The 15,049-nt window shown below is 41.6% G+C and overlaps 2 protein-coding genes across 2 annotated transcripts in view; both read left to right on the top strand.

The window, feature by feature from the left end:
- LOC135489493 (receptor-type tyrosine-protein phosphatase F-like) overlaps window positions 1-14,241 on the top strand; it is a 33,068-nt gene extending 18,827 nt beyond the window's left edge. The window contains exons 3-6 of the mRNA XM_064774873.1: window positions 11,160-11,337; window positions 11,851-12,156; window positions 12,729-12,841; window positions 13,101-14,241. Coding sequence (XP_064630943.1) covers window positions 11,160-11,337; window positions 11,851-12,156; window positions 12,729-12,841; window positions 13,101-13,289 — 786 coding nt within the window. The 3' untranslated portion in view covers window positions 13,290-14,241. The remainder of the gene's footprint in view (window positions 1-11,159; window positions 11,338-11,850; window positions 12,157-12,728; window positions 12,842-13,100) is intronic.
- On the top strand, window positions 2,052-8,186 carry LOC135489327 (uncharacterized). Its single transcript, XM_064774635.1, has 2 exons — window positions 2,052-2,136; window positions 5,346-8,186. Exon 2 carries the CDS (start codon window positions 5,387-5,389, stop codon window positions 7,946-7,948), a length of 2,562 nt encoding a protein of 853 aa, XP_064630705.1. The 5' UTR covers window positions 2,052-2,136; window positions 5,346-5,386; the 3' UTR covers window positions 7,949-8,186.
- Window positions 14,242-15,049: the final 808 nt, after the last annotated feature.

Genomic DNA, 15,049 nt, shown 5'->3' with positions numbered 1-15,049 from the left:
GATGATCTGGACATTAATGGCCCTGATGAGGAGCTGGAAGACACACATGGTGAGTTAGTTTTTGAGTGCTATATCAAGCAGTCAGAGTGGCAAACAGCAGATCCTCTTTATTTAAAAAAGGACACCTCTGCAACTCAGAAATGCTGTCCTTAGGGAGGTGTCCTGATTACAGAGGTCAAGTTGTATAGAAATGATTCAATTTGGGACCATCACTACTGCCCCTAGTTGTACACAGGACTGACTGTCCTGCTAAGAAAGGTGTCTGCAAAGGGAAGTTCCAATAATTACACCTATTGTCTCAACTGCTTCAGCTGAGCTCCAGACCTTTGTGGCCCTTGTGTTTTAAACCACCCATTACCGATATATGCCCCACATTTTGGAAATGCCCCACAAGGAAGGTTTCATTCATTGAAAGATTACCATAAATGCTTTGACCATTTCATTGATTTGTTATTTAGAGTTTATAATATTTTCAGTTGAAAAGCAACCATTGGAAGCCTCTGCTGGCATCTCTGTAGATGATCGGGACATTGATGGCCCTGATGAGGAGCTGGAAGACACACATGGTGAGTTAGTTTTTGAGTGCTATATTAAGCAGTCAGAGTGGCAAACAGCAGATCCTCTCTATTTAAAAAAGGACACCTCTGCAACTGAGAAATGCTGTCCTTAATAGGGAGATGTCCTGATTACAGAGGTCAAGTTGTATAGAAATGATTCAATTTGGGACCATCACTACTGCCCCTAGTTGTACACAGGACTGACTGTCCTGCTAAGAAAGGTGTCTGAAAAGGGAAGTTCCAATAATTACACCTATTGTCTCAACTGCTTCAGCTGAGCTCCAGACCTTTGTGACCCTTGTGTTTTAACCACCCATTACCGATAATATCGGCGATATATGCCCCACATTTTGGAAACGCCCAACAAGGAAGGTTTCATTCATTGAAAGATTACCATAAATGCTTTGACCATTTCACTGTTTTGTTATTTAGAGTTTATAATATTTTCAGTTGAAAAGCAACCATTGGAAGCCTCTGCTGGCATCTCTGTAGATGATCTGGACATTGATGGCCCTGATGAGGAGCTGGAAGACACACATGGTGAGTTAGTTTTTGAGTGCTATATTAAGCAGTCAGAGTGGCAAACAGCAGATCCTCTCTATTTAAAAAAGGACACCTCTGCAACTGAGAAATGCTGTCCTTGATAGGGAGGTGTCCTGATTACAGAAGTCAAGTTGTATATAAATGATTCCATTTTGGATCATCACTACTGCCCCTAGTTGTACACAGGACTGACTGTCCTGCTAAGAAAGGTGTCTGCAAAGGGAAGTTCCAATAATTACACCTATTGTCTCAACTGCCTCAGCTGAGCTCCAGACCTTTGTGGCCCTTGTGTTTTAAACCACCCATTACCGATATATGCCCCACATTTTGGAAATGCCCCACAAGGAAGGTTTCATTCATTGAAAGATTACCATAAATGCTTTGACCATTTCATTGATTTGTTATTTAGAGTTTATAATATTTTCAGTTGAAAAGCAACCATTGGAAGCCTCTGCTGGCATCTCTGCAGATGATTTGGACATTAATGGCCCTGATGAGGAGCTGGAAGACACACATGGTGAGTTAGTTTTTGAGTGCTATATCAAGCAGTCAGAGTGGCAAACAGCAGATCCTCTTTATTTAATAAAGGACACCTCTGCAACTGAGAAATGCTGTCCTTAATAGGGAGATGTCCTGATTACAGAGGTCAAGTTGGATAGAAATGATTCAATTTGGGACCATCACTACTGCCCCTAGTTGTACACAGGACTGACTGTCCTGCTAAGAAAGGTGTCTGAAAAGGGAAGTTCCAATAATTACACCTATTGTCTCAACTGCTTCAGCTGAGCTCCAGACCTTTGTGGCCCTTGTGTTTTAAACCACCCATTACCGATATATGCCCCACATTTGGAAATGCCCCACAAGGAAGGTTTCATTCATTGAAAGATTACCATAAATGCTTTGACCATTTCACTGTTTTGTTATTTAGAGTTTATAATATTTTCAGTTGAAAAGCAACCATTGGAAGCCTCTGCTGGCATCTCTGTAGATGATCTGGACATTGATGGCCCTGATGAGGAGCTGGAAGACACACATGGTGAGTTAGTTTTTGAGTGCTATATTGAGCAGTCAGAGTGGCAAACAGCAGATCCTCTCTATTTAAAAAAGGACACCTCTGCAACTGAGAAATGCTGTCCTTAATAGGGTGGTGTCCTGATTACAGAGGTCAAGTTGTATAGAATTTATTCAATTTGGGACCATCACTTCTGCCCCTAGTAGAGAGGGTGTCCTGCTAAAAGAAGTATCTGCAAAGGGAAGAATGGTTATCATAGATCTGTGCCTGTGATCACCTTTTCAATCCAAATGTGGTTTAACCTAATTGCCCTAGCCATGTGCCTACATCAACTCTTGCACTTGCGATGGGTGCTCGCTCATCAGCAAGACTATTAGACATGAAGCAAGCACAGCTCTACTCTGCTTTCTTCTCCAACCTTCTAGATTTTTCCATCATGCCATCGGCCAGCACTTAAATGATATATTATATCCATAGGCCTACCAGTATGTATCAGAGAAAAGACAATTGGCCACAAAATTTTGATCTCGCCTCCTGGGCTAGCCCTTTGTTTACTTAGAAGTTAATTGGACATTCCATTAGGTCTACAGGTATTTTTGTTTTAAGTGGCTATGTACACAGCAGTCTGTCGGCATCATCGTCGTCCGTCAACAATGATGGTGGCACGCTTGCTTACCTTTGAGCCTAGGAAGTTGAAACTTGGTGTGTGGATGTCTTATAACAACATGACTTGACATACAAAAAATCATCGCCAATTAATCTTGATTCCAATTTGTGTTGTCATGGTTACATTCTACCTTGAATTTTAGGGGGTGTAGGCCTTGAATACTGTCTCCCACTTAATCATTCCCAGGTGAGCACAATGTCCCCTGGACATTTCATATAACTTCGTGTTACGTGACAACCAGACTAGGGTGTCTTGTAGCACTTCACCTTCTGAAAAACGGTATTGCCTTCTTTCCAGACTATTCCACCCCATGCTGTGTCATCTCCCCTGATGGATACATCTGTTGTTATAACAATTGTGGGTTCTCTCTCAAAGATGTATTCCAATTCGTGTCTAGGGCATTGTTGAGGTTGTCATTTCTATTCATCCACGATCAAGAGCTGGACAGTGGTTTTAATGGGTTGGTTACCCCATTCCATCCATTCATTAGCTCACCTCTTAGCAGAGGTGAGATTATCCCATACCGTGGCGTCCGTCGTCCGTCGTCGTCGTCGTCGTCGTCCGTTAGCAGGGCACGTTTCGTAACTGTTAGAGCTATTGAGTTGAAACTTGGTACACATGTACCCTTATGTAATGACACCTTGGAGACCAAGTTTCGGTCCGATTCGTGTCATGGTTTCGCCACCAGGGGGCCAAACGTTAAAAGTGAAAATATGCAATATCTCCCTTAATAGTAGTCGGGAAATTTTGAAAAAAATATGGTAGGTACTTCTAGCAAAGGTGCATCATATATCCTCCGGGTTTTTGATTTGACCTCCTTTTCAAGGTCACAGAGGTCAAATGGTGTGTAAATTGGCCGTTAGGATGTAACGATGGCACGTTTCTAAACTGCAATGACTATTGATACCAAATTTGGTACACATTTACCCCTTAGTCAGGTGATCTCAGGGACCGAAGTTTGGTCCAATATGATTCACCACTTGACCACCAGGGGGCAAAATCCAAAAACCTTAAAAATGTGATTATTCCTTAACTTCTTGCCCGATTGCCACCAATTTGATATCATGGGTATATCTAACCACCATACAGTATATGTCACACAGGTTTTTAATTTGACCTTCTTGTCAAGGTCACAGAGGTCAAATGGCGTAAATTCGCCGTCAGGCTGTAACTATGGCACGTTTCTTAACTGCAATGACTATTGATCACAAATTAAGTACACATGTACCCCTTGGTCAGGTGATCTCAGGTACTGAAGTTTGGTGCGATCTGATTTGCCGTTTGGCCTCCAGGGAGGGGGCCAAATCCTAAATTCTTCAAAATGCTATTATTCCTAGTAATGACTTGCCCGATTGGCACCAATTTTATATCATAGGTACATCTAATTCTAACAACCATTCAATGTGTCACCCGGGTCTTCTTTGATTTGACCTACTTTTCAAGGTCACAGAGGTCGAATGTACTGTAAATTGGCCATTTTGGGGAAATTGTAACTGCTTGGACCTACATCAAACCTAACACTACATGACACAATACCATGCTCTTTATCCATCTTTCCTCCACATGAGGTGAGCACAATGGCCCTGGCCATTTCATTCCACTTGATATTGGCTACCAGCAAGATTTCCTCAATTCCCTCGTGCACATAACTCACCTTACATTCGCTGAATGGTTTGCTCATCCTCTCTGTTGCCGTGGCAGGTTCACCGTGGCCTTCAGTCTTTTTTGCCATCAGAATGCTTTTGCACTATTGAGTGATCTGTCTCACCCTAACCAGAGACATTCCTAGTACTAAATCCTAGCCAGTGGTGTAAACCTTTTCAAAGGAGAATAGATAGCATCTGATTTATTTCCGCATGAATCACCAACAATGGAAACTTGGTTGTAGTTTTCACCGCTTTCATGACCATGTGATCATGTGAAAGCAACAGGTACTTCGATTAATTGGTGAACTCGGCCAGGGGCATCCTGTGTCTGTAGACTAGAGGGAGTTAATCATCGAGCAAAATGAGTCCACACACTACCTGCTGTCATTACAAAGATACATGGTCAGTCAGTGTATGACCTGGTTCTGGGACGATGAGTATCTGGCAATCTAGTTTTACATTCAATTTCAAGGGTAGAGATACTGTTTTATGGTTGCTGAACCTTGGCCCCTGACAGAGAGACTTACATTTGGGGCATAGTTCAGGTGTGGGACATATATAAACTGCTAAGGCCCCACAATTATGATCTCCACTTCCATGTATTTACATGTTATGTGCATGTGTTGACCTAAAACTTCCCTGAGAAGGCCCGGATCCGAGGATGCCTGGAAAGTGTACCGGGTGCGGTTAAGCAGAAGGTTAGAGCATTGTGCTTGCAAAAGAGTTAAAAGTGAGCAGAGATTGATAATGAATGGTGGATTTTTGTGCTGGTTAGTTTTGCTGGCAAATATGGCATTATAATGGTTCCCATTTCAGCTAAATGAACTATTTCATTTGCCCATCCTGAGCAATCACTCTCCACCTCATTGGGTAATTTTTCTGCACTTGTCTTTTAATCTGTCTTCTTCACTGTATTGCAGCTAATTGGAATAAAGATAATGAACCTGATGTTGAAACCTCAATGGATTCTGGACATGCCACAGAGAGTGATGGTTCAACAGTTGGTTACGATGAACATGATGATGACGATGATTCTGTAAAGGATCCTGATTATAAGCAGGGACCGAACGATGATTTAACGGACTCGGATGGTGACTCTGAATCTGATACTGTGATCATTGAAAATAGTGCAGATGATGAAGCCATGGACTGCAACGAAGCTGATGATCATCATGGGGAGAAACATAAGGCAAAGAAAAGTGTTCCACGGTACAGAGATGGTAAAAGCGATATAAAGAGACAATGCAGTGACTTGGAAAATAGTGCAGACAGTGTAGACATGGATTTAAATGAAGCTGCGGAAGATCATGTTGGGGAGGCACTTAAGGCCAAGGTGAAAATGCAGTTTGCACACATAACTGTTCCGCAGCACAGCGATAGCAAAAGTGAAAAGAGAAATTATAGTAAAAGTGACTATTGCCTTTATTGCGAGAGGCGATACCAATCAAAGATTTCAGTTCACTATCTTGCAGTTCATTGCAATGAATCGGATGTAAAATCAGCACTCATGGCTCCTGTCAAATCTGTTGAAAGAAAAAATGCCCTCCTTCTTTTGCAGAATAGGGGGAACTTCAAGCACAATGCAAAGTGCATTGAATTGGGTGAGGGAGAATTTGTTGTTTCCAGGCGGCCAAGTGAAAAACGTGACAGAAAAGCACACGATTTTTTGCCATGTGAATACTGCGTGGGCTTCTTTTTGAAGGATTCTCTATGGCTTCATATGAAAAACTGTCCCATCAGACCACGTGGAGAACAACCTGAAACAAACTGTCTCCGAAATGCAAGAATCATGCTTGAACCATTTCTGCGCACATCTTCAACTGACGAAGAAAGTGAAATGATTGATGATCTCATCAATGCCATGAAAGAAACCAAATCTAACCCAGGGATTAGGAAGATATGCTTTGATGATCCCTTGATAAGGGAATTTGCTGCATCTGTTCTGAGTAAAGTGGGTGAAATCGAAGACCAGAGGAGAAAAGATCTCATGAACATTCGCCAAAAGGTGCGATCTCTCGGCAGACTACTGAAAGCCCTTAATGATGGATTGGGGGCTCTTCGGAAACCATTAACCTACTTTTTAAGTGCTAGACATTTCAAATTAGTTGTGAAAACTGTTAAGCAGCTTGCAGCAGAGAGTGGTTCCCCACAGCTTGCGATTGTGCTCGGCCATTACATCAAACAGGCTAATCTTCTTAAGATTAGCTTGGGCATGCGAGAAGACTCGGAGGAAATGCAGCGAGAAGCCAGATGCTTCAAGGAAGAATATGAAGCTCATTGGAATAATCATGTAGCTTCTGTTAGTGTGAGAAAACAGAAGTTGCTCAAGATCAATAAGTCCGAAAATATTCCTTCTACAACGGATTTGGTCAGGCTGAAAGACTGGCTCTCCACAGTTATATGCAAAGCCATGCAGAGGACAAACCAATCTAATGATGATCTGAAATGGCTAAGTCAGCTAGTGTTGACAAGAATTGTCTTGTTTAATAAGCGCAGAGTGAGCGAGGTAGAAGAGTTGAAAGTGAGTGACTTCCTAGGGAGAAAGAGCGAGAAGGATAATGAAGAAATACTAGCATCTCTTGATGTCAGTGAAAGAGTCCTGGCAAAAAGAATGGCACTGATAGAGGTGAGGGGGAAGAGTACCAGGTCACTCCGCAAAGTCTTCATCTTACTTTCTCCAGACATGGTAGAACAGATTGAGTATTTGATAAAAAAGAGGAAGATCATCAGCCCATATGTGTTTTCAAGACCGAGAGAAATTAATTCACCCACAGATGGCTGTGAAGCAATCCGAGTGGTAACGAGCAAATGCCCTATGCTCAGAAATCCAGCGAGTATCCGAACCAGGGGATTAAGGAAATACATGGCCACCACTGCACAAATAATTGACATGTCCGCCAATGAATTGAAGATGGTAGCAGACCACATGGGCCATAATGTCAACATCCACACTGACGTGTACAGATTGCAAAGCTCAGTGCTTGAACGAGCAAAGGTTGCACGTGTTTTGATTGCCATGGAGAATGGTGTCATCAATAAGTTCCAGGGAAAGAAACTTGATGCCATTAACATTGAAGAACTTCCTCCCCCGGTTTCCATAAATGATCAGCTGGAAAGAGGTGACCAGTTAGAGAGCAGGGAACTTACTTGTGATGATGTCGATGGAAGCAGTCCATTTGATGGAGAACCACAACCAAGCTGCTCAGCTACTGCGGTTGCAGATGATCAGAAGTATGGCAGTCAAAAGAGAAAGATGGTTTCCACTGACGACGGCATGTTCAAAACTAAGAGAGCAAGATGGTCTGAAGAAGAAAATGGCATATTGTTCAGGTACATGGATAAATACATAAAAGCAAAGAAGAATCCCCCAGGGTCTGAAATAGCAGCTGTTGCTGAAAAACTTGGAGGAACAAGGACTCCAGCTCAGATAAGAACAAAGATGAACAACCTGGTGACGGGAAAACAGAAAGTCGTTTTGCCAAAGTCCACCGAGGCTATGAGAGCTGACAATAACAAAGATTAGATTTGCTAACTGAGCCCCCCCCCCCCAGGTATATCTAAAGTGTGTTACATCCACATTCAGCTCAATCAAGGAAGTTCCAACGTCTTGTTCTACTATCAAGTTGTGGAGTATTCTTAAAATGAAACCTTTGTTGTGGGGCATATTTCTCTGGTGGGAAATAATGTATTCCATGAAAATTTCTTTTGCAGAACATGTTTACAAATTTCGCCAGGTGTCTGTAAGTTGCTAAAATATTCTTTCACAGATTTTAGATCCCCACCCCCCCATACTTGGTGCTGCTGCTGTGAATATCTTCTAATGGGTTTTGTTTACATTGAACTTAAAAACATTGAAATCCTGACACAAAGCTGTGTTTCTTACCTAAGTAATTTTGGTATTGGTATCACTTACCTGTCTTTGCCACTAGAAGTGATGTGTTCGTGGCCTAATGTGTGTGGTTACGTCATTAATTATGTGGTGTGTCTCAAACATGGTATGCAAGTCGCATACTCTGGTCTCCTAATACGTCATCAACAAAAAGCCAAATGCTTCCATTATTTTTGAGTAATTATAACAATACTGTAAACCAAGAAATGTGCATAACCTTTAGCATTTTGTCAATTTTTTTTCTATTTAGGATAGTGTTTTGGAGATAGGGTTCAGTTTCATTCCATTTGATCTTACTTTTTGCATAGAACTTTACATGTAATTCACAATTATTGAAACCCAAAACACATAAAAAGGCACTCAAATAGTTCTTGGTTTATAATAGGCTTGTTTAATAAGCACAGAGTATGTTGCTGAATTATTTTGTGGATGATGTTTTGTCATTACATTTGTGATAAGCAAGGGTCAATTTTATCCTGATTTGTTGGATTACAACGTGAGGAAGTTAATGAGAGCTTACTTGGCAAGTACTTCTGAATTTCATGTGCACATTTTCAAATCACGTCCATAGCAGGTTATGAAAGCCCTGTCATCTGTTGCTCGCTCCAAAAAGGTTGTGTTCATTTTATCATATTGGAGATTCAATATTCGACTGTGTGCTCTGGTTTCGTCCAGTCTATTACCAATCATTTTGTTGCGCAGCTTCCAATTAAAGTAGCAGTGTCCTGCTGGTCAGTGGAGTAAGACCATCGATTGTCCTGAGAATATTGGGCCAAGTGCCATCTTAAATACAGACAGTGCCACCTCAAAGGCTTGATATTAGGATGATTTAATCCTGTTTGCTTAAGATATGTCAGATATGCAATCTACATGTACGTGATATACATGTAAAAGCTTTAATTTGATAATAAATGCTGTTCATTGATTTCTTGTGTCCAGAGTTTGTCCAGTCCTGTACAATGATAAATATAGCCTCAATGGAAGATAGAAAGCGGTGTTGGAAACAAATAGTGCAGGGGATCCATTCCAGACCATGTGCACTTGTTTGGGATTCGACCCCAAAGCCTGAGAACTCCCACGCATATGCCCTACTGAAAACCTGGCTGGGACATACCTGTGTTAGAGGCAATGTTTATGAAATGCACTGAAGTTTTACTGTCATGTCATGGCCAACAACTTCTAACACATGCCCACTGTTTTACCACCCTAATTCCTGTGAAAGAGAAGAATGATAATTATTGATGAATTACTTTCCTGATTGATAACCAGGACTCTTTGTCCTTCCTGGAGTGATAACCTCTGTATCATTCCTCCCAAGTTTTGTTGATTAGGGAGCCAACTTATTGGGTTTTTATTTTGACTATGGCTATTATTGAGTTGTTTGGTTGCGCCCTTTGAGAGGAAAAACATTGAGTTCTCTCGCAGGACCTTGGGGTGACGTCCACATTCAGGCAAACCTGTTACTGAGTTCAGCTACCTCTGTCCTCAGCCAGATGGCAGCACATTATGGTCAAACAGACTAGAAATAAGTTCATATCCAGACAAATTGTTCGGATGGAAACTGTAGTCCATATATAATTATGGCCTATATGTTGATGTGTTTTGATAGTGGCATGCTATATCATTTTGAGGCATACGTTTATGCAGGCTTGATATATAGATTTATATGGTACCAGTATGATATATAGCCTTAGAGTAACAAGCCCAACAATTTTTACGTTTAATTAGTCTTACTATCTCAGTCAGATGGCAGCACATCACAATCCAACAGTAACCCTAACCATAACCTTGGGTGCAAACATACATGGTACATTATATTATATATCCAAGAGTTTTCAGTGAGGAGGCAATTTTGATACTGGGGTATATATATTTTATCGGTACGCCTTAACTGCAAAAATCTTGAAGAGCGCTGAACAGGCCTATGGATATTCTTCTTTATCGTCGGAAAACGAAATTCAGTCGGGTCTTGGCGTGTAATACAGTTCAAAGTGGCTCAATGTAGAAAGAACCCGAGGGGAGAGTTAGGCCGTCTTTATACTTGTCTTTTGTCACAGATAGCATTTCCTCATGAGGTTCCTGTTCTCAACAAAAAATTCAAAAATTCATAATTAAGTTTATTGGACCTATAGATACATTCATATCGGTTGAAAACACAGTGCAGACAGATAAGACAAGAAGACATACAACAGGAGAAAATGGGGCAGAATACAAATACAATATTTTTACAGATTAATCAATAAAAGTGGTAGGTGACACCCAACAATTACAGCGCCTTGAGAAGGTGAGGTTTTCCTATTTTGGAAACAATGAAATATATTTAGAGGTAGGCTTACACAATTCACTGTCTCGAACAGCAGCCAGTGAAATAGTTAGTGTCCAAAACGTGGTATATTTGACACTTGCATAACTCCGAGGCATATACACACTGTGGACGTTACTAGTATATATTCATATATATATATGCCACATAACTGGGTTTTAAAAAATTGCCAGATATTAAGGTCTCATATAAAAACCCCATAAATTGGTACTAGTAAGTATATATATCTCTACAGCAGCGTTTCAAGCCACGTGTCACGCTTAAGCTTTCTTCTTACGCCCTGGCATTGCGCACGAACAGTTGACTTCATATTGATTGTATTTGTTGGGAATTAGTTCAATTAGTTCATTGAATAAATTTATTCGTTTGGTTAAATTCAACAATAAATAAACTTTCTTAGCAACAGAAAAACGTTGACGTGTGTGCATAGACGACGATTCGATGTCCATGCCCATGCATCCGTGAGTCTTCCTAACTAAACGTATGCATACCATGAAGCGTTTTGCCATCTGTCATTTACAGGTTAGATACTCCAAGAAGAGTATTCCAGTCTTAGAATTTCGCACACAGACTACTCTCCGGCAGTCAAGGTATACTGACCTACCCCTCTCTTTTGACTACGACTTTCAAGTGAGGGCTTACAACGAGAAAGGAGTTGGTCCCTGGTCTGAATCGGAAGGCTTCATTGCTGAAAAAGGAAGTACGTAAGCGCTCATCCTTGTCGTAAATTATTCGCTACTTTTTACAATTTTTCAATAAAAGTGATTGACTCTGCCGCGGCCATCTGAATATACGCAAATATCGACAGAAGCTCTCAGATATGGATGGTGCAAATATGTCTTTGTGATTTTTTTGGCCATTGAAGAGATGATCAAAACAAGGTTTTTCTCAAAATTGCAAGCAACAGCTATTGTTCAGAAGGGCCAAATGGATGTCCAGTGACAGGCAAGAATTTGTGAAGTACTTCCAGCTCAAGCTCTACGTCGATGCGTGTATTTACTGCTGATAACAAACTAAAGCGACGGCAGCGCTCCTATGGCGAAGATTGCTGTCCCAGGTCAACTTTTCCTCTCTAAAGTCGCCCCCCCCCCCCGACACACGCCCACACACGCGCGCACCTCTCGCCTCTCTCTGCTAAAAATGACCGTATTCTTAATTTTACAATCTCGTGTGCTAAAAACATGTATGTATATACATGTACGTCTTTTTTCAGGACTTAGACCACCAAGAAACATTCGTGTCGAGAGACTGACACCAAAGCGATACTCTGTGACGTTTGACCCTCCTATTCAATCAAGCTGGCGTCCCATCACGATCCACAGTTACCGCATCTTCCACAGCTACCACGCAAGTGGGGCCATGACCGCGTGGAACCAGACAGAGGTCCTTGCCGGAACGACGGCTGAATTTACCGTGTCGGACCCGACGAAAACGTACGTTGTAAAGGTCCAGGCACGGGAAGTGGACGGTAGATATGGTAACCTGTCCACTATCTACGTCCCAACTTATTACCCAATCGGTAGGTCTTTGTAACTTATTTGCAGTCATTTCTACACGGTGTCCGATCAAAGACAAAAACCATTTTATTCGTACGCGATATCGCTCGTAAATAACTAATATTGGTTGTCGTATTCGCAGTTTATCTGGCAAATGGAATGAGTGACGGATGATTACATTATACGCTGTTGCCCCAGCTGCTTGCGTGAATAACTACAAAAGTAATCACCACGATAATTTATGCACGAGCGAGCGTACGGATCAATTAATTTTAGTCTTGGTGGGACACCGTGGTCTACAAATTTATAAAGATGGTGATAAAACCTGAATAAATAAATGACACGAAAAGAAATGAAATGTCGAAATTAAATTAAATTGGACTGTTCCCCGTAGATGACCTAAAAGAAGACCTACATTCTATTAATTTGGTCATTAATGTTTAAGCATAACGCACTGTTTAACCTCAAATGGTTCACTGATATCAACAATTCGTTGTTGTCGTGAGTTTAATTGTGTCGCCAGAATAGTATTGTATTTCGTGATATTTTTGGTCGAAAGCCGCACCTTCCTATATTACAATTTGTTCTCTTTCAGTGACACCGGGAAAACCTTGTAATTTGCGCGTGGTCTCGAAAAGTTCTACATTTGTGTGGCTACGTTGGGACCATCCAAACGATTGGCAAACTGGTAGTCTAACGAGTTATCTGGTAAGTTAAATAAGTGCTTCACTCATCGTGGCAATTTCAGAATGCTACCAGTGTTAAAGTAAGAGTATAATCATAATATTGCGTTCAATAAAGATGTCTGTAGCTGTAGCCCAGGCCTACCACTGAAAAACATGGGGACAGCCACCCATGCCAAAACACCACAAGTGGCTGAGGGTGTTGAGGTGGTTTTCGGTGGCACCCTGTATAAGTTCTCCTCTTGCAGAAATTCAGTCTCATTAATCTTTTTATTCTTCCACAGCTCGAGTACCAAAAAAGTACCCGGCCGTATGGAGGTTCATATGGCGTATTTCTGCCATCGACAAGGACAGAGTACAAAGCTGATGGACTCATCTCAGGAACTTCTTATACCTTCAACCTTACTGCTAAGTACCTAGGGGAACCTGTTCGTGAAGGGCCGGCTATCATCCGTGCAGAAACATCTACTTAGTCGCAAATCTGACAGCTTTTAATGGAGACCATTATCAGCTGTTATCTTTTTCACAGAGTATGCGCTAAAAGCGTTCTACCATGCCATCTGAATAGGGGCAAAGTAGATCTCGTCGATTCGTGCTAACAACATTCATCTTTGCTTCAGGTCAGATACGGGTATGCCTCAAGAATACATAAAATGTGAACTATGCATTGGTTTACCTATTTCAGTCCCACGTCATTGATTTGGTTCGTTCTTCCCGCCGGCAAGCCCTTTTGCTCAACGAAATAGAAACGAAATATTTTGCCAAGAGTGTACATGTACAATAAAGATATCAATTTTATATTTTCATTCCTGTTTCCGCAAGAACTCGGTACTATCCAGCCTATATTTAAAGAAGAAATATTTAGCTAATCTTTGGCGTAGAAATGAGACATTCATTAACATACAGCAACATACATACTTATAAGTGTATCGATAATGAATAAATAGGTATACGCATTCTTCATATACTCTAGTTACTTCTCTCTAAGCCCGGTTTCGAATATGCAAGGCATAGCCTACACAATCACGTGGTTCTCGACTCTATTCAACACGATTGACTAATGTGTGAGTGGCACCACGTCGCCCACTGATGGCCATGCATGGTCATGGCTTAGTGGTCTAGACCGTGTCTATTTCAAAGGAAGAATTCAAATTCAATTCAATTAGGCCCATGGGTTCATAAAATCTGCACTTTGATTGACTGGATGATTCAAAACGTACGCCTATACAGGGTATTCCAAAAAAGTGCATGCTAACTTTCTGTTTTACTCTAAAACGATGTTTAGGCTGTACTGTTTACACTCGGTATTTCTAAGCTTAAATAAAGGATCATTCTCACATGTGTGATTCTTTGCCAGGCCTAATCCTAGACATCAGTCATTGTCAGTGTAATGTACCTTATAAGAAAACGCTGGGTGCTTTATTTCTGGACACGATGTAAAAGGTGACATGAGTGATGAAACTGTGTAGTCATCAGTGAAATAAAGAAGTGACATGAGTGATGCATGGCGTTCAATTAAGGCACAAAAATGTTGTCTATTTCTTTTACTTCATCTCTATATTGGGGGTTTTGGCCCTATATAAACCGATGCCAACTACCCTATCCTCAGACAGACTTCAATAATCGACATGGAACCTCAAGAACCATTGCCAAAACGTCGGAGGAGCTATTCCGTCCACGAGAAAATCGCCTATCTGAGAGACCTAGAGGCAGCCCTGCTGAATGGCACCGTCAACACCATGACAGAGTTTGCGGCAAACTACAACATTCCAGTCGAAACTCTCCGAAAGTGGCATCTACAACACCTACAAAATCAAGAAGCAGACGGCAGAGGCAGCGACAGAACTGTGAAAGAGCGACTGGTTGGTCTCTGGCCATTGGTTGAAGATCGTATCCATGAATGGTTCCTGCAAGTTCGAGAGCGCCGCCTTCCTCTTGCTATCCAGGACATACAAGAGAAAGCCATGACGATATTTGATGAATGGTGGAATGAGACACCAGAGAACCGGAGACAGGCCATAGTCCAAGCAAGACCCGTGTACCATGATTTCCATGCATCCGTTGGCTGGGTAGAAGGTTTTATGAAGCGGAAGAGGATCACCTTGCGAAAGACTAACAAGAACACCACGACGTTGCCTGCTGATGCTGCAGCCCGAGTTGAAGTCTTCCGAAATGATGCAACTGGTACCATCGACCGTTTCAACATCCAGATGAGAGTCGTGTTCAATATGGA

This window comes from Lineus longissimus, chromosome 6, assembly GCF_910592395.1.
Source record: "Lineus longissimus chromosome 6, tnLinLong1.2, whole genome shotgun sequence".
Taxonomy (NCBI): domain Eukaryota; kingdom Metazoa; phylum Nemertea; class Pilidiophora; order Heteronemertea; family Lineidae; genus Lineus; species Lineus longissimus.
Note: the sequence above shows the minus strand (reverse complement) of the source record. Positions and strands in the feature narration are given on the sequence as shown.